The following is a 20,026-nucleotide window of genomic DNA, read 5'->3' on the forward strand; positions in this document are numbered from 1 at the left end:
GCTTTGATGGAGGGATCCAGGTAGGATCCAGGTAGGACCGAGAGCACATGAGTTGCCTTCCGCTGGACGGGACCTGAGTCCATTGCAGAACCATGGAGAAAGCGGAAATTTAGCACAGCCAATAATACCTAGGCAGCACTTCTTTAGAAGTTGGGAGCAAACCAGAGCACCTGGAGAGAACTCATTTTAAAATCTAGAGACACAGTCACACCTTAGGCCAGACTAGGGCTATGAGACATCAATGCTACCTGCCATGACGATGTACAAAACATCTCTTTAAGTTAACGGGTATGTAATCAGTATATAGGGTTTGAGCCACTTAAATTATAACTAATGGAATGGAATACTAATGGTAGCTTACTTTACCAGTGTTAACCCATCATACATGCTGGGCTCATTTCACACCTAAATGATTTTTACTGGCCTAAGCCAAAGATGGATATTATACCAGTTTACTTACTGTAAGTAATTCAAGTAAAACCAGAACGTGAGAGAAGAGGCTATCACAGAGAAAGAACTGCATTATCAAACTCCTTACAGGGTCTGTGACCCTGGTCCCTGACAGCCACAGTCTCTTCTGGTGTTAACTCACAGCAGAGTTCTTACTGACTTATTTGGATTGAGCCTTCTCTTAACCACTAGAAGTTGTTATTGTTCCAGATCTCCCCTTGTCAGCTACTTCAATTCACGTCTTAAACTTTTGAGACTACGGATGACTAGGACCTGCATCCTGAATGGTTCTCACTTCCATGTTTCCCAAGTTATGTTTGGCCTGTTAGTACTGTATGTAAAACAGCTTAGTCTCCGGTGTTTTGAAGTGCTTTTTAATATTTTTCATTACACCTTTGAAACAATCAATAAAAATTACAGTCTGACTTTCCAAAGATTGTAGAAGAGAACCAAACTGGATTTAGCTGTTTGAAAGAAATTTAGCTGTGCTGAATATAGTCACAAACTCTGGATTGTGAGTTTATGCTCCCTTTCAAACAAAGGGTTAAGAAGAGCTGAGTCAGACAATACAAAACACACTCAACCTGTGCCCGAGTAACCTGCAGGAAACCCCAAATATGCGTCTCTTCTACATTTTCAAAAGGATGTTTTTCCCTACGACAAGTGATTGATCAGCTTGTGCAGCTTGCTGTTGTCATAACCTTGTAAAAATGTTAACAGCAGGTGAAACAGTTATTAACCTTCATGAACTGTTCAGGCCATAACAATGTGTTTAGCACATTTTAAAAGGGCAGATTGTACCTGCATCTTTGTCCTCTTTTGTTATGACTTAAAAGTCTCAGCCACAGATTGTTTGGTTTCATAAATTACACAACATGACACCCCCTTGCCTCCTCCTCCACTAACATATGTCATGAGAAAGTAAAAGTAAGAACAAAATAGAAAGAGCCCTATTGCATCTTTGGAAAATTAACAAGTTTCTTAAAATGCTAGCATGCTTGTCTTTTCCAGTTTAAGTATTTTCTTTTTCTTTTTGGAGTACAGTGGATCAATAGTTTGGAATATTTCTGTTTATGATCGCAGCAGTATTGAATTCAGAATTCCACTTTCATTGTGTTACAGACCCAAATATTTACTAAAGATGGACTGTAACATGTCAATTTAGGTGAGCAGGTGTAGGACTATTGCTTGAAATAACTAACTTAATTTCACTTCGGCGCGTCTCAATGGTTAACTCGGCACAGGCAGAAAAACGGAGCTGGAGCAGAGCGCTGCAGTGCGCTTGCTTGGAGAATGCGCAGTGAGACGTCGGTGGAAACAAACATGGCGGCTGGAAAATGAAACGAAGCAGCTACGGTTACATTGCTGATTTATCACCAACAGTGCGGTTTTATCTTTAACCACCTATAAAGAGGCGAAGGGAAAGAATCCAAAATGTCTCGACACAGAAATGTCCGGGGCTATAACTACGACGAAGGTAGACGCTCTTCCAAGTTGACTGTAAGATTGTGATATTCCCTTGTCAGGAAAATGGAAGTGCTGTCGTGTCCCTTCCACAGGCTGGGCACAGGCCAACGCTTTAGTCAGAAAGTTTTACAACATACGAGCTAGCGGATACATAAAAATAGCTGTAGTTATTCTATAAAAGCGCTTTTGTGTACGAATTTGCGAATGAAATGAAACTGAATCTTTCCTTCAAAAAGCAAAACAAGATGTACTTCATGTGGTTTTACATTTCCCCCATTCATCCTGGCCTCCTCCTCGTTTTAAATTAGCAGTACTGATAGTTTAGGACACCCCTGTACGTTAGTCATTATTGAACATTATAGAACCTCTGTAGCTTTATGTAAATTGTTTTGGTGTTTAGGTGGTTTTAGTAGTTAACACAATTTGTGTCATAAGACTTAACTGTTCATTGCAAATACCTACCAGTGTGCAACGACAGATAATACATAGTGTACCATGCTTAGATATTTTCACAGCTACAGTTTTGTATACACAGATTTTGAAGATGATGATCTATATGGGCAGTCCGTGGACGATGACTACTGCATTTCCCCTGCTACAGGTTTGTGGGATGCGTTTCTTATGTGCCTGAACTTGAATTCTAAAGTTTTCTGAATCAAGATTTTGCCGATTTGATTAGATGGTTTTCTAGTGGTCTAAGCACTGTATTTGTTGAACATGGACCTCATTGAAGATGTGGACGTTTCTGCAACTTGGTTATTTTCAATTTGAAAGCTAATCAAAGGATTCGATATAAAACCTAAATTAAGTGGATGAAAAATCTGCATATTTTGTTTTGTAATGTTTTGAACATTGGCTTTTATCTTGTGTAGTATGAACTACACATGATGGATGCGCATGGATAAGTGTGAAACTATTTCTTATTAGTTTAGTTTTAACATAATCACATTGTTTGTGGTAAGACTTGGTGATGTTTCACACGTTTAGGGTTTTTATTACTTTTCTTTTTTTAAATTCTTGGCAGTAAATATGGATTGTTAAAAGTTGGATATTCTGCATTTTTATGATTCTACACATGATATTGTATTAAAACATGCAAGTGTCTTCTTTGCATACTTATTTAACTTTAACAAGAAACTACAGTTTTGAATAAAGTCATATTTTGGTGTGGCAGGTTTATCTGTATTAACTAAAGACAAATGAACAGAAGCATTCTGGGATGATGTGTCATCTGAGCTCGTAGATGAGTGTGCAATGTCTATATCTTTTATTGGTCAAAGCCATTTGTAATATCTTGCATCTCTCTAGTTACTCAGCCAATTTATTAAAATGTGTGTTTGCCTGGTAGGATTATCCATTCACAATGGAATAATGTGGCAGTGGGTTTGCAAGTGGTCTGGTATTTGACTCCTGTTGGCATCAGTTGTAGCTGAACACCATTAAAAAACACTGTTTACTAAAACGTGTGATGTCTGTGTTAAAGCTATCTGTCCACAGTAAGTTTTTACTTTCAGATGCTTAGTGTTATTTGTAAATAAACGTTTTGGCTCTTTCAGCCAGGTTTTAAATCATTTTTGGACAACTAGTGTGATTTGTCCAGAGTATCCTTGAGAGTAAATACATTCAACAAAGTAAATCAATTTAGTGAATTTTGGGAGAAATGAAGAGGCAATATATGGAAAAGGGACAGATGATTTGCATGTGTAAGGATGCTAAGTAACCTATTGAATTGTGGCGACTCATGTATGTTGATGTTCACTGTCTTAATGTTTTGAATTTTTTTGTTGCCAGTATAGTTACAAAACGATCACCCACCATGGAATGAGGCAGCTTGACTTCTTGTGTCACAGTTTTCTGTAGATGAAATGATGGCGCATGCGTAAGGCGGCAAATTCTGGATGATATAATAGTGAGATTTTGTGCGTCTCCCCCCTTAATATCCAAGTGTGCTTGTTTTGCAGCTGCCCAGTTCATCTATTCCCGACATGAGAAGCAGGCAGCCTATGCAGAGCCCCTGGAGGAGGAGTATGGGGCCGAAGAGGAAATGCCTGTCTCTCCCAGTCCGAACCATCACAAACTTGACACTCTTTCTCAAGGTATAACACAAAGCTCAAGTGATTTTAACAGATGTGACATTAATTTGATGACGCTATCAGTTTGCAAGTCATATAACATTTTCTTGATGTTGATGAAAGGCGATCAGCACAGTTCCCTCACACACTTCTTGTTTCCAGGGCAGCTGTACTCCTGTCTAGATCAGATGCGAACAGTGCTTGGCGATTCCATCCCTGATCCTGTGTTGGTAGAAGCTGCACTCAGCTGCCAGTTTGACCCACAGAAGGCTCTGGACTTAGTGCTTTCTGGGGAAAGCAAGAACACACCAGCAAGAAATCAGCAAGACAATGTGTCTGCTGTGAAAACTGACAGAGGTATGTTTGTATTGTCTTAATTCGTTCTGTTGTTTATTCAGCAAGCAAGATACATTTCTTTGCGCGTGCGTCACACCTTAGATTTTCTCATGACTTCGAAACCCTCAGTCATGCAGTTGGTGTGTGCAATTCTGAATAAGCGGACAGCAAAAAGTTTTTTCTACTATCTGAGGCTTTCACTAAATTGTATTTCAGAACACTGTTGCTTCAGTGTTTCCAACAAAGTCAGGAATAACTAAATATTTGCACAGAGGTATTGTAGTTAAAACCCTGTTTAAATATTGATAGTAATTAGGAACTGTTTATTCACTGAATAATATTCCCTCATTATTGAAGAACACTTACCTGTAATGACTTGAGAATTAATTTGAGAACATGAGAAGTTCATTTTCTCAAATGGTTTAAAATAGATATGTTGTACACGTCAGTGGTAGTCAAAGACTATAGAAGAATTACTTATTGCTTTTAGAGTTTTAATTTAACAGGACTTCCTAAATACAGTACCATCTTAGCAGAAGCATTTTAGTGTAGTAATTTGTATTTTAGTTGCACAAAAGTTAAATATTCAAAATACCACTTAGGCTAATTCATTTGTAATATACTTTTTCAAGAATAAACATAATAGACCTCCTCCCTCCATTTTACTATAATTTGATACGACATAACACAGTAATATAATCAGAGTGTTCCCTGCTTCTGCTGATGAACATACACTTACAACTTAGCTTTTATTATATGATTAAATCCATTGTTATAGTTCTTATTTTATGCTGAATGTTTTTGTAGTCACCCTTCACAAACAATATACTGTACATACTGTGCAGAATTACCATGCATCAGATCTGCACTTTTTATTTGAAAAATAATTTTTAAGTATGAATCAGATGTTGTCAGACATGTTTTTAATAAAATGCCCTTTTTTGTTTTTTTTTCCTTCTTGCATGTTTTGCTCAATCCTAAACGTGTTGCCTCATTGTCATCTTTGTGGACTCTCTCCATCCAATTTGGATGTTTTTGGCTATCGTAAGGTAAGGAGCCTTATTTTGTTCTTCAGATACTGGAATTTCTAAGAACAATAGACAGACAACAGCCAGTTTAAATCTAAGTAACCTATTAGTCCAGCCTCAGGTTGAGTCAAGCGACATACTTTTTAAAAACCTTACTGTGGAGTCTGGCCATGAGGAAGCTTTGAGTTCTTGCCAGGGTAATCTACTAAACCTGCCTTTGCAAAGGAAGAATTCTTTCACAGTAGATAACTTAGAGAAAATCAGTCTGTCGCAACTGATTGCAGAACATGAGAGGAAAAGTCAAGGATGTTCAGGTTTAAGTAATCTGACCTTAACAGACACTAGTGTAGCACCTGAAAGAAGCGAGTCTGGCTTGTTCAAGCTGTCGTCCTTGCAGAACATCCCATGTGGTTTTTCAGTCTCTACTGTAACTGAAGGTTCCCAGAGTACTGCTTCTTTAAGTGGTGTAAGTAGTCTGGCTGATTTAAACCCTTCACTTCCTAGGGAGTGTCCCCTCTCTACATCTTTGGGCAGTTTATCACTCTCGGCAATACAAGAGTCCAAGCCTGAGGCTTTCAGCAGCCTCAACTCTGTTCTGCAGAGCAGCCCGTTAGACATTTATAGTGGAAGTGGCAGCAGTACAGTGAAGCATGTGGGAAGCCCTTCCTTGGCAGACCTCATACAAGAGCATAAAAACAGCAGTCCGACTCTTTATAACTCCCTTCCTGATATCCAGAGCAAGCCAGAAGAAAGCAGTGTACCTTTGTCATGGGGAAATGTGTCATTGTCACATTTAGCTTCTGAACATGGTATCTCAATGGATTCTGCATCAAAGGTGGCAACTTCGTCTTCACTTACGTCAGCTGAAATGACAAAATGCAAGGGAGAAAACGTCTCTCAACATAACTTGAGCCACAGCAGTGTTCTGAGTAAACAGAAATCACCATTACCATGTAACAGATCAAAAGTGCTTATATTACAGCCTATTTCTGCACAAGACATGAATATAGATTTGAGTGTGCTCATCCAGCAACCACCTGAATCCAGCTTGGCAGCTATTTCATCAACAAAATTAAAAGATGGGAAGCTAACATGCTTTGAGGACAAATATTTGTCGATTTCTTACAAGACTCAGCTTTGGCGAGGCTCCAAGTCTTCTGTGTTTGCCGAACCTTCAGTATTTGCTTTGACTTTGTCTGCTCAGTTCCCTTGTAAGAACTTAAGGAAAAAAACAGTCTGCACCCATAGAGCCTTCTTATACAGCAAACAGATGAAATCAGTGAAAAGGAAAGTCCAGGGACCTTTGTTTGATATAATTCCTTTTGATTTTCAAACACCTTCTCCAGATGACGTTGTAAAAGCTAATCAGAAGAAGGCTTTTATGCGAGATTAACTCAAATGTGGATACTTAGTTACATTTTGTATATGAACTTAATGGATTGCCCTTTTAGTTGAAACATTCCATTTCAGGGAATGTTAAAAAAATTTTAAACAAATTATTGTTTTATTCCAATGATTTATCAACATTCTTATGTTTTTAAATCTAAAAATTATACAATATTTTTGTAATACTTGAAGTAATTCAGCTATGTTTTATGAGTTTGTACTAGTTGCTTTCAGATTGTGCCTCAACGAACATTGAGAATTTAGACGAATCTCAGGACATTTCCTAGTTTCTTAAATTTACATTTTTGATACTACAAATCAGTAAACATTAATTTGACAGGAGTGCAGTTTGTCACTTCTTAATTATAATTTGAAAGTGGCAGTCCCTTTCTTTTAACATATAAAACCATGTATTTCGTTCTGTAAGTTTAGTCTTCAAATACGGTTTATCTGAACTTTTAACTAGACCAACAAGGTTTAAAGTAGGATGCTGTTGCCTTTTTTGACAGTTATGGTAAATTATAGCAGCAAATATATAGTTAAGATATTGAGAAGATACACTGTTTTTTTGCACTCTTCAGTATTATGTTTCATCACTCTGAATGTTGGATACAAAGTAGTTTGATAATGTAATGTGACATGTGACATATGAATCCCTCATATTAGTAAACCAATTGGAGCAGAACACTGCACGCTGTCTGAGGTAAATTCAGGGAATAAGCTGATGTTCCATTACTATTGTGCCATAGCCACAAGGACATATTGGTATTCATTTCTAAGTTAATGAGTGGTGCTGTATCTAGTAGCTGAGATTTTCCATTATATGTTTGGGATTGTATATCCATCAACACAACCCTTAATTGGATTCCAGAAACTAAAAATGTGTGTAAAATTGAAGGGATCTTAGGACAACATTAAGATCCCTTACTTTCTCAGCAGCTTCTAGTTTTAGTGGCATGATTTAGGGAAAGCAGAGGCTTTTGCATGAACACATATTCAATGTAAAATATTGCTCATTATAGTATTAAGATATTTTAATGATCATTCATTATCAATGTGAAAAATCATTTGGAAAAGAATGGCACAAGTTAAATATCAGTCACTGTTGGTTCTAAAACTTCACCTGGTTCTAAAACTAAAATCTAGTTCTACACTTTCAAATGCTTGCCTGGGAGGGTATAGTCTGCATTTGCCAGTCTTGGTTTTATGTGAACTGTCAAATTTACCTGTTTAAGTTGAAGTGACAACAATCTTTTGGATGGATAGGATGGTAGAAATTGCTTCTGTAGGATGAGGAAAGTTTTATCTAATACATTTTTTAAATGATACATGGTTCATACATTAGCAGAAGCATTAAAATATTCTTTATGTTCTAAAGAATTGTTGGCAAGTTAAAAAAATGCATACCACATTTCGCAGAGCTTAAAAGAAAGAGGACACACGAGACAGGTGCATATTGGAAATAATGAACAGTTGACGCACAATTTTGGTTTACCACTATGAGCCGAGGCATTTAAGTTGTGAAGAGTTCAGGGACACCTGGAGTGTTTCCCATACATAAAAGCCCAAAGCAATGTATTACAGGATTCTAAATTTATTTTAATGAGGTTTGTCATGTAAATATTGTACCATTCTTTCATCACAACATAAAGAGGAAAAAAAGTATTTTTGTATATAGCTCTTTTACATGTGTTAAAGTTATGTTCTTTTAAGAAAAAAAATTGATTAAACTATTTAGTCTTTTTTTTCCATTAAAAGTGTCTTTTCAAACGTTTCTAGAAATGTACATACATTTTAAGCACATAATTTTTTTTAAGGAATGTATGGGTTTTGAATTTTGGGGATTTTGAGGTGTGTGCTGTACATTTTTGTTTGATGTAACAAAGCCTGAGAGAAAACATTGAAATAAATTTTGAAGCCAGACTTGTTTACTTCCAATGTGTGAAGGTGTATTTTGCAGCTCTCATACCCATGTAATGGTGATAGAAATCTCACGTTGACCAATTTTTTTTATTCTTCACAGTTTGTGTTGTACGGTGCCATTATTTGACCTGTGTTATTTTACTGCTGGTTTCTAAATAGGCCACACTGATTTCAGGTTAAGTGAGGCAGTAGTGAAGTGTGATTCAGAAGCAGGAGCTATATCTTTCTTTTGCAGAGAGGGTTTTGTTTTTATCATTGTCCAGACATGTCGCCGATTATCCAGTGATTTGTGTGCTTCTTTTTCTAATGCATGCATTGAAGGGCACGGTGTGTTATTATCTTGTGCTTCAGTTGTTTAAGATAATTGCTTAATTAATTCATTTTAAATCTGTAGTCCTTTCTGCTCTCCTAAGGTAGGCTGAACATGCACTTTGGACACATGAGTAATACTAAAAATGCAAATAGGCTGTCCAGCATGCGATAAGGAGAACTTTGAAATAACTTTTTGAGAAAAATCTTAGAACAAAAAGGTGCAAGTCTGACTTTAAATATAGACATGGTTGTGGATCAAAATGAAGTATCTGAATTTAACACATTGTTACCTTACATTATGGTATTTACACTATGTAGCTTATGTTTAATTCTGTACTTTCCTGGACAATTTTTAAAGATGCAAAAACTGAATTAAATGCATCTGAAATATCAAGTTGTGCAATTTTCATCATCTTCATCTTTGACCACCGTTTGGGTGTGCTCCAAATTCCTAGGCCATATTTTATGCATAAGGTCCAAAAGTCAACATAGCTAATTGAATCTCTGCATGATACCGAAATGTGTGGGCTTTAACAGGAAGTGGTGAAGTTCACAGAAAATATGTCAGCATTGCAGTGTTCTCTGCACCACCCGATTATTTTTTTAACACCACCTACATAGGAAAAAGTGAAGCACTCCAGGGTTTGGTATATTCAATTACGTTTTGTCTTGCAGATTATTTTCAAGTGTGTTGTCTTACATGGACACACACTTTACATGTATTTATCATTTTTATCAGTAAAAACATCATGATTTGCCATAGTTCAGAATGGTTATACTACATGTGCAAAGGACTACTGTACTGTTGTTTAGCGTCACAGACAAATTAGTCTATTGTGATATTTCAAGGCTTCAGTGATTAATTAAAGCAAATTTATTGCAGTTTTAGGAAAAAGACAGGAAGGCATTTAATTGTGAGATCTTTGATGGACACCACAACTGTTTTGGAAGTAATAAACTATGTAGGATACCTATAGCTGCAGACGTGGTCATTCAATTGATGTAAAGGTTGTACAGAATTTCATATACATTTAAATGACTGTTGATTGCTATTATTCCTTATGTCCTGCAACTGTTCCTTTCCTGAATGTGGGTTGTGTAGTTTTAGCTGTCATTGTCACATGATCCTACACAATCTTGTACTCCCACTGTTGTATTAACCTTAAAAGTGATATAACACTGTAGGAACAGCAGTGTGCATTAACTGCCATTAACTGCTCAGGAGCAGCTGAAGAATAATCCTAATTCATGGAGTTTGAGGCATTTCAGTTTTTTTAACACAATAAAGGTTTTCTCTTCTTCTCATCGTAAGTGTATTTACATTCAATATGTTGAGCACTGTTATCTTAAGAGTTAGCCCTGGCTTTTATTTGGGAGCTCAGAAGTACTCCCATTTAGTAACTTTGTTTTTAATGACTAAAGGCAGAACAGTATATTTTTATACAGTTCTTTGCAAATGTATTCGATATAACTCTTGCGCAGTTTTCACATTTTGGTGTTTCAAAGCTTGCAGCCGTGACACTTTGAAGTAGCAATTAACATTCGTTATATACACAATCTACTCCACATATTTGAATCATAAAACAAAAATAAATTCAATAATATGAAAGAAAAGGAATCATCATGATTGCATACGTGTTCAAACATTATTATTTAAGTGAAAAAAATAGTTAATGAGTAACACAGTTAGTTGAGTAGCTGTGCAATAATAGCAGTTCTTGTGATTTAAAAATAAAAACACCTGTCTTTATGAAGTTTCTTGGTTAGGTAGTGAATTTCAAGGAAAAACTCAACCATGAAGACTAAGGAGATTTCAAAGCAAGTCAGGGTTAATGTCATTGAAAGGCACATATCAGGAGAAGTGTAAAAAAAACTCAAGTCTCTGAATATCCCTGTGGGCACAGTCTGCTCAGTCATCAAGAAATGGAAGGTGCATCGTACCACCCAGTCACTGCTTAGATCAGGTTGTCCCTCCAAGCAGCCAGGCCAGGATGAAAATGGTGAGGAAATCCATTGTAAGGCAAATGAGAACTTTGTTAAAGTTAGAGTTCAGTGATTGAAAAGAAAAAATGCACATGAGCCAATAATATCCAGGTCCCTCCACAAAGCTTGCCTGTATAGAGAGAGAAAAACCCATCTGGTATTCCGTGTCGAGTTTGCAACAAAGCACTTGATTGATTTTGCAAAAAATATAGAAAAAGTCATTGTGGTCAGGTGAGACCAAACTGGAAAGTTTTGGTCAAAATGTCAAGTGTTAAGTTCTTTGCAGACCCAACAGCACATCTCTGAGTCAAAACCATCTCTATAGTCCAGCATGGAGATGGTAGCATCATGCTATGGGAATTCTGCTCCTCTGCAGGGACTGTAATGCTTGTTAGTCTAAAGGTAAAATTGGCAGAGCAAAGTATAGGCAAATAATAGAGGAAAACCTGTTTCGTCTGTAATTCCCTTGCAAGCGGGGAAAACTTGAGCGAATCTGTCAGAATTAAAGGACACAAATTGCACCAAACTGTTATAAAAAGGTGATAAAGACCTATAAAGAATTGTAGCTGTAATTGCTAACAATGATGCTTTTACCAAATAGTGAGTTCAAGGGTTGGAATACTTATGCAATCAACATTTATTTTTTCTCTTTAGTTTTTGCTGACATTTATTTGAACTTACAGTAAGTTTGAACAATCCCTGAATGTATGTTATATTAATTTTCACAAAATGTATGGGCACTATTTTGTAATTTTAGCAAATGGGATAGCACATGTGGGATCTGAACACTTTTGCAAGGCATTGTTTATACACAGCTTCCAAGCCACTGGTTCCTAATACAAAGAAGGGTTATTTCTTCCTTGCATTCCCTGTACAAGTGCCTGGTGGAAGACAGCAGTAGGATTTATTGCTCATTGATTAAAATTTTTTAAAGAAAGTCAATTGAAGGCGAGTTCCTATTTTGAGAAAAGGTGTCAATATTTTTATGTTAATATATTGTTTGCATGTTCATGCAGTGTACATTTGTAGATTGCACACCTGTACACTGGCATTATACTTCTTGTATTAACTAAAGCACTAACCTACGAAAGTAATATGTGATCAGTAAAATTCTGTTAAATTACCTTGAATATAGTTAAACGAATTGTATGTTCTTAGTACATAAGCGTTTCAGATATGGGCATTTTGTCTGTACCATTTTCTATTAAGTCTAATTCTTAATAGTATTTCTATAATAGTATAATTCTTAATAGAATTTCTTACACTGCATCTATTATATACTAATGCCTTTTTAAAAGTAATTCTTTATCTTTTATTGCATGGCTGCCATATGTTCAAAAAAAGATTTAAATGGTGGAGAAGCTGAAAGAACTTTTCTCTTTTTATACACATTAGCTAAATTTTTTCCTTGGTCTTCTGATGCTGTACATGAGTGCTTCCTGAAACACGTTTGTGGTTCGGACACACCTTATTATCATTTGCACTATAGAAATTAGTAATGAAACCACCTGAGAGACTTTGTTTTTACTGGAGTGGTCTGCGTACAAGTGTTCTTTGATTGTGGTTACCTGAATTGCAAGTAGCGTGTAGAATAAAGATTTGTTAAGGTGAACACTTAAATGACACTGGCCAAAATGAGGGATTATTACTGATAACTAAGAAAACAAATATTTTTGTTACTAAAACAAAATGTAGTTCTTTAAGTATGTCTTAAGAATGTTTACCAGTAGAAATCTTTATGCCTGTCTTTCTCAGTTGATAAGCTTATAGATCTGATGTTCTCATTCATGCATGTCTTGAAGTATCCTAGGAAATCAGCTTCACCTGTTATTTTTGGGTAGAAGCAGCTGTTGCCACATAGAATACAGATTTGAATGTTATACAGTAGTTGGGACTGTAAATTCAACATCCAAAGTCCTTATTGTCTCTAGTCCCTTGTGAATGCTTTAGCCGGGCTGCACATTGGACAGAAGCTCCACATTCCCTCCCCTGGCATCTACTGTATGTCCGTTTGTGACATTATTTACATGAAGCTCTGCACTGCTTGGACCCATGGAGCTGGAGTCGGAGTGAGGGGGATAGTGGGGATAGTGGAGGTATGGAGGGGTCCTGCTGACGTGGCCAAGTCCTCATGGCACGATACTTCAATCGTAGCTGCCTCTGAGGAATTTCTGGAGGGCTGGGGCAAGTTTTGTTTTTTGAAAAAAAATTGATTATAACATCACTAGAAAGTTTGTTTCAGAAGCCCTTTATTTGTAAAAGGAAGTGCCCATCTTTAGTCAGTTTCAGTTCATGTCCTCTGGACTGTTCGTCCTAAAGTGGTCTTCTTGGTTAAGTTTGTACGTCAGCATTTTATGTGTACTTCAGTCAACTTGAGTTTCTCCTGTTGAAGGCTAAAGAGTTGAAGTGGCTTTAAATCGCATTTGTGACATTCTATTAAAGCCAGGAAATTAACCTGGTCACTGTTTTTTAAACCAAGGTACAAACATTCCTTCTGTAACATGGTGAAGTTGTATACAAAACTCCACATGAAGTCTTTCTATTCCATCATGTATTGTTAGCATAAATCCTCTTTTTTTGTAGCCCGTAGTGTAATAGAACAAGCTACAGGATGAATGACTGTTCTGTACAAAATATTGTATTTATATTTAACAAGTCACAAGATTGCCATTTTTAGAAAAGCTTGTTCGTTATGGATTTATGAAGTGTTATTTGCATCCCCTAAGTGTTGAGTTATGCTCTTTTATTATTATTTTGTCTGATGCTTTTATTTTAAGGCAGTTTACATTTGTACCCATTTATACAGAGAAAAGCACGTTGTTCAAGGGTGCAGCAGCAGTACGTATCATGCTCATGGGATCTGAACCCACAACTCTCCAGTTACAGGTCCAGGGTTTAGGAAGTTCACATTTTTCAAAAAGGGCAAAATTATGTCTGAGGTCCTGTGCAGTTGAACAACAAAGTGACACACTTTGAGTCACTTTAGCTAAAGAACGTTAGGCACTGGGCAGTGTTCAAATGCACTGGATAGAAAAAAGCATTACTCATTCCCATTATCTCACAAATGATAAGTACAGCTTACCACAATATAACACCAGACTGCTTTGTTTCCCACCATTTGATGTAATGACTGTGAGAAATACATTTATATAGAATGTATTTAATATACCCTATAATAAATAAAACTAAATTTAAGAAAACCTGAAGTCAATAAATATTCCCCAAGAAATCTATGAATATTTTAATATGCCATGCCTTTCAGGGGTTAAACACAAGATCTGAATTGATCACAGTTGAAATAATGCCAGCCTATTTAATAGCTATTAAACTGAGGTCATTCTTAAAACTGGTATGTGTTCTGATTTTCTTTTCCATGACCATTGCATGATGAACATGAAACATGAGCAAAACATGTGCGGCTTCACTTTTCAATATAGTCTTAATCTTCTACAGTGGATCTCAATAATAATCCAGTCTGATCAAAGCATGTTTGCCCACTGTTTTACACTGATTGATTCTGAGGCCCTTAAGGGATTTGCATTTCTTAGCTACTGTTCTCAGGTCTGCAAGCATCCATGTATGCTTTTCTCAGTGTTTGCTAATCTTTAGGTCCAGTGCAGTTTTCCTAAGTGACTGTCTATGAAAATGATGTTTTAAGTTATTTGAATTTAAAACAATTTTCCCCAGCATTGTTGTTGAAGCTGACTTTTTTTTCAGTTCTTATATATCACCCTTTACCTGAAAAAATGGTGAAACGGCACTCAAACACGTAGCTGCAGTCTTTCCGCAGGTGAGGGAAGATACACATTTTACTGCTCTACTGTTCTTCTGGTTTATAGTAAAAATATGTGGAGAAACTGCTTATATGGTAAAACTAATGTAGTATTACCTTCAGTTATTTTCATTACATTGGTATGATCTGACTTTTGGTGACTCATAATAAAAAAGGAAATTTAATAAGCATTCAGAAGGTGAAAATTTTATACATCCTAACCACGCTGAAGGCACTTTAAGAATAGGGCTTTCAGATTCTTAAATTACACTGTCAATTTAATGATGCATTAATTTAAAACAGAAAATAGTGGTCTAAGTACTTTAAATTTGTATTCTAAAAAATAATAGCAGGTAGAGAAGACAACAGTTTTTATTTTAATGGTAGCAATAATCAGTTAAAATTAAAGCCATTTAATTCCTAGGAATAGCAGGTCACAGACTTCACTGAAAAAATACTCAAAGTCACCAATAAATGATCCGAACTTCCATTTGTGTAGGACTGATTTGTGAGGAGCTCTCCGAGTTTGTACAAGCTGCTACTACAGCAATAGCAGCTGAGAATTCGTAATCATTGCCCCATTCCAGTGTGCCTGTCCCAGTCCTGGAGAGAAGGCTTGTCTGCAGGTCCTCTGGTTGTCACCAATAACCAAATAGCTGGGATTGGCTTAACTGGAGCAATCTAGCAGCCTAAAATAAACTGATTTGTGTTGTAAAAGACCTGATCTAGAAAGAAAACCTGCAAGCTCACCTGCCTTCCAGGAGCACAACTGGATCCAACGCATACAGCTCAACCCTTTAGAATAAAATATTCTCACTCGCAAAAAGAAAAATACATGCAAGTAGGATTCATTTGTGTGAAGGTTTGCCTTGGTTGAAAAACAAACACTGAAACACTTTAAGAACTCAACCTGGGTTTCCACATAAACGTTAGAATGACTAAACTTGGGTATACCCCTAAGTACCCCAGTATATGTTTTAGTTTCCATCCTTTGTGTATTTGACAAGAACTTTATTTGTGGTGTTGTTTCAGTAGCCTGAAGTGTGTTATGATTGGTGGACACTTCACTTAACATAAAGGTACATTCATTGTACTTAACATACTGGTACAGTCTACCAGTCATTAGAACACAATGGAATGTGCAGAGGCATTACAGTTGACAACAAACTGACTCCTTAAGCTGACATTCATTACCCCCACACCATTACACAACTGTGACACATTTTGGAAATGTCAGTGTACAGGATATTTTCATGCAAATCAATATCTTAAGTTGTGTGTGGCACGACCTAGTAAGGTTGAGTTATGAAGTTGCAGCTGTAGCGACATCTGCATTGCATAGTGACAGATGGGTCACAGCAATATTCTTTATGGGTCTTCCATGGTGCCCCATTGTGTTCGGTGGCGCTGCCATGAAGTAGTTCTCTCGGGTGATCATTTCCATGTCCTTAAGCATGGATGACAAGGCCACGGTTTATCTTAAGTGCTGCCTGTCAGTGGGCAGTAAATCTAGTGTCTGTGGATAAATTTCCACTCCAAATTGTGATGTTCCAGGCAGCAGTATCTTCAGTGCTTTTTTTCTCTCTCTTTCACTGAGCATTGGCAGGGAAATGTGATTAAAACTCCCGAACTCCTACCCCTTGCACTTGCAGGCTTGAATACATATGTTTCTTGGCACACATCTATGATTGTCACATGGATGGTATGGAAGAGTACTAAATGTGCCTTTAAAATTGCTTTCAGTAGGCATATTATAACTTATCATACTAAACTTGGTTAAAAGGGCAATGCTGCACATTTATTAATTGGGATTAAAAACATTTTAGGGTTAGCTTGAAATAGCATAGAGCCAGGGAACATCTTAAGAACCCTTTACCCTAAGTGTGTCAGTTCTTTCATGGTGGCTACATAAAATGTGCATGGGATTTCAAACGCATCTCCTATGCTCAGCTTCTGAGGCACCCATGTAAGAAGTTCAGTTAATTTTTTTTCTTCCATTTTTCTCTAAAAATGTAACTTTTTGGGGTGAGAATGAATGTCTATGGCTGTCCTTTTCTTAACTGTGTTGATGCAATTTGGTTTTCAGGTTTTATTTGTGAAGAAGCTTGCCTTAAATGAATTACATGTAGTGCACAGTACAAGTGTAGAATGATTGTTTTCTTATAGTAAATCATCATACTGTAGAGAGCATTTATTCAAATAAAGAATATTAATGAAGCTTTGGCACAACTGCTCTTATCACTTCAATCATATTGTTTTGAATTGTCTAGGGGTGAGCTGTACTTTGGTTAAGTCACCTCAGAGAATTTAAGGAAAGCCCCTTTTCTGCTGGGATGCCCTATACTCACAAATGTGTGCTGGGTAAATTTACTCATTTTGGCACATGAAGAAAATGTGCAATACCCTGGCTTCTAAGATGACTATTTTTGTGTTCTCACCAGCTGTGAAGCAGTAGCTTCAATGTCAAATTACTTGATTTACTTTCGTAGCACTGAAGACAGGTGTTTAAAGTAGCTATAGTCGCAGTGTCCTAAGATTTATGTTTTAGCATGAAATTGTTTTTTCTGCGAGTAATAAAAATCTTTAGATTTTCATGATAAAAAAAAGCTTGATTTGAATGTCTTATTTCCTCTCAACGTTTTTGACGTGAACAAGTCATTTCTGTAAAACCGTATTATAAAAAGTATCTCAGTGCTTTCCGATTCTTGTTTCAGAATACTCTGTAATGAGTTTCTGATTCCTTTTATAAGAACAAATTTTTAGTGCAGGCATTTGCAGTGCATTTTTTGTGTGATAAGCTCGTATCTTGGGTTTTGCTGCATGCAATCTCAGCCTTTGCACCTGTAGATTGTTAAAATGTTGCAAAGTTAATTTAAAAAACATGCACAATTGTAGATTGTTCTTCATTGCCGCAGTGCATTTAGCTTGAATTTTCCTGAAGTAAACTCAGCTTGTACTTCGTAAACAGGGAGGACATCTAATGTGGCCTGTATGTTTTTAAGAAAACCATGGAAGTTTGTCCCAGGTTAAACAGGCTGCTTTATTTGTGTTCCTGGATGTTTGTTACTGCTCTGCTTTTGCACAACAAGCATCTAATGTTGGGAGACCCCCAGCCAACAAAATGAAAATGATTTCACTTATGGTGAGAACTGGATCATTACCCTTCTATCTACTGCATTATATCCTATACAATGTACACAGGTATTTCCCTTTGGCTTATACTAATGTTGACCCCTTCTAAAGTATTGTGGTTCTGCCAAATCTACTTTGTGTGCAGTGAGTATCTGAGCTCATCTAATCTGAACCCATCCGCTGTATTTACAGCTTACAGTGACGAGCACACGTTGTACTTGTCAGTGACTAGGGATGGAGTTGTATGACATATACTGTATTGATATAAAACATAAGACTGAAGTGTAACTTTTTTTGTGAATGCACAAAATAGTTGAGAAAAAATATACTTTGATGATCTAATATTGGATTATACCACAGTGTCTGGGTTTCTGTGACTCTTACCAATAATAACCAGCATTCTGACTGTGGATGTCCAGTTAAACTGGAATGCATTTTAAATGAGCATAATGACCTATTCGGATTTAGGCTCAACCATTTAGAGCACTATTGAGCGCAATGGTCCAGTAACTATCTGTTCTATTTGCATGTGTCCAGTACTTTGCTGTTTTGAGTCCCTGAGTCAACTGTAACACCAGTTCTGCAAGATGTGGTGCAAAACACGGTAGATATCTCAGTCTATCCTTGATTTGCCACAATAACAGTGAACCCTGGGAGTTTCTGGAGGAAGGTAAGCATAGATCTGGCCTCTCCCTTTCCCCAAATTGGTAGTGTTCTTCTTATTTAAATACAGTAACAAAACAATTATATGATTTTGGAAATATTCTTTTGCTAAACCAGTTTCTGGTAAGAAACCAAAAGATTGTTCAGTCATATTCACAGAACTGTAACGCTGCACAAATCATCTATCATACAAAGTATCAAACAGTCCTACTGCATTGGCGCTCTCTTCTGGCAAGGAAAGCACGTGAGAGAAACAGTACAGACAGAAATGTGAGCACCTAAGGATTTATCTTGATACTGAGCAGAAAGTGAAAACAGTATTCTTAAGATTAGGCACAAAGGGTCCACTCTTGTATAACTCATTTATGTTAATTTTCTATATGGAAAAATATACCTCAAGAGAAAACATCACGCATATTGAATACATTTTTGTGTTGTAAAAACCTCTCCAAATCTCTCATTTGTTTTTCCTGTGTCCTTAAACATTTGAATTTTATTTGATCAAATGGAAGATATTATTTTCATAAAACCAAAGTACCCTCAAAAACATTCATACATCTCTTATTTCCAGTACCCCTTAACCTTTAAAGAGAACCGAGACGCTGTGTGTAGTAAATCAGTGCATCTATGTGCTCTTTCTTGACTTTGAAACCAGCAGAAAAAAAAGTCTGCTGCAGATTAGTTTAGAAAGTTACTTAGTAATTTGATGAATGTTATTTTTATGAAAGAGTTTTGTTTGGTACATGTGAAAAGTGAAACCTAACTTCTCATTAAATTAAGAAAAATATGTTTACGTCGGAAATCCCCCCCACCATGTGGCTTTGTCGCTAGGAAATTACCTCTTTTCTTTCTGCACAAGATAGTATGCAAGGTAAGCAATTGAAATTTTATATCCGGCCTCTATTACATATTTCTTAAAATAGCTGTTTCTTTTTTTCTTAAGCTTTTGTTTATCTGAATGTATAGTGATGTTACCAGTTGAAGGTTTTATCCCCCTAAAAAACATGCAGTAGTGCAGCAGTGAAGTATTTTTTAAAACAAAGACAGGCTTTATAATATTTGTTTTAATGACTTTTGGTAATTTTTCTGAAGCACATTATTCCTTCTGTTGACATTGTTGGGGTGCTTGATTTATTAGAATTATATTTTTGACAACTAAACTCTACAAAGCTGTATGAGAATGATATATTAAAAAGACCCCCAAAACATTTTTTAAGTTGCCTTTAGAGTACATAAGTATCAGATTTAGGCTTGGTTGCAATGTTTGTTTTAAAGCTGACACAAGTTGTGTTGATAATTTGGTGCAGAAAGAGAATCCCTCCCTTCAGTGCAAGATGATGATAATATAGTCCAATGTCTGTCTTCACAGATAGAAAAGTACCATCTTACCATTAATGTAGGGCTGTTTGAGATAAAGCAACTGAATTTAGTATTTTTATACCAAAACAAAATTCAGTATCTCCGGTTTGTGAATTCAACATCATTGTCAGTGTAATGTCTAA

At 36.5% G+C, this 20,026-nt stretch overlaps 1 protein-coding gene across 2 annotated transcripts in view; it reads left to right on the forward strand.

Annotated features, from left to right (window-relative positions):
• Window positions 1–1,634: 1,634 nt before the first annotated feature.
• Window positions 1,635–20,026, forward strand: part of hbs1l (HBS1-like translational GTPase) — a 43,970-nt gene continuing 25,578 nt past the window's right edge. The window contains exons 1-5 of one of the 2 annotated variants that reach the window (XM_088625285.1): window positions 1,635–1,927; window positions 2,453–2,518; window positions 3,879–4,013; window positions 4,152–4,346; window positions 5,380–8,662. In XM_088625285.1, the coding sequence (XP_088481411.1) occupies window positions 1,885–1,927; window positions 2,453–2,518; window positions 3,879–4,013; window positions 4,152–4,346; window positions 5,380–6,746 (1,806 nt within the window). In that variant the 5' untranslated portion in view covers window positions 1,635–1,884 and the 3' untranslated portion in view covers window positions 6,747–8,662. Of the gene's footprint in view, window positions 1,928–2,452; window positions 2,519–3,878; window positions 4,014–4,151; window positions 4,347–5,379; window positions 8,663–20,026 lie in introns of those variants that run through there. The other variant, XM_088625283.1, reaches the window with a different exon arrangement.

This window comes from Lepisosteus platostomus, chromosome 3 (assembly GCF_059453375.1).
Source record: "Lepisosteus platostomus isolate fLepPlt1 chromosome 3, fLepPlt1.hap1, whole genome shotgun sequence".
NCBI classification, from domain to species: Eukaryota; Metazoa; Chordata; class Actinopteri; order Semionotiformes; family Lepisosteidae; genus Lepisosteus; species Lepisosteus platostomus.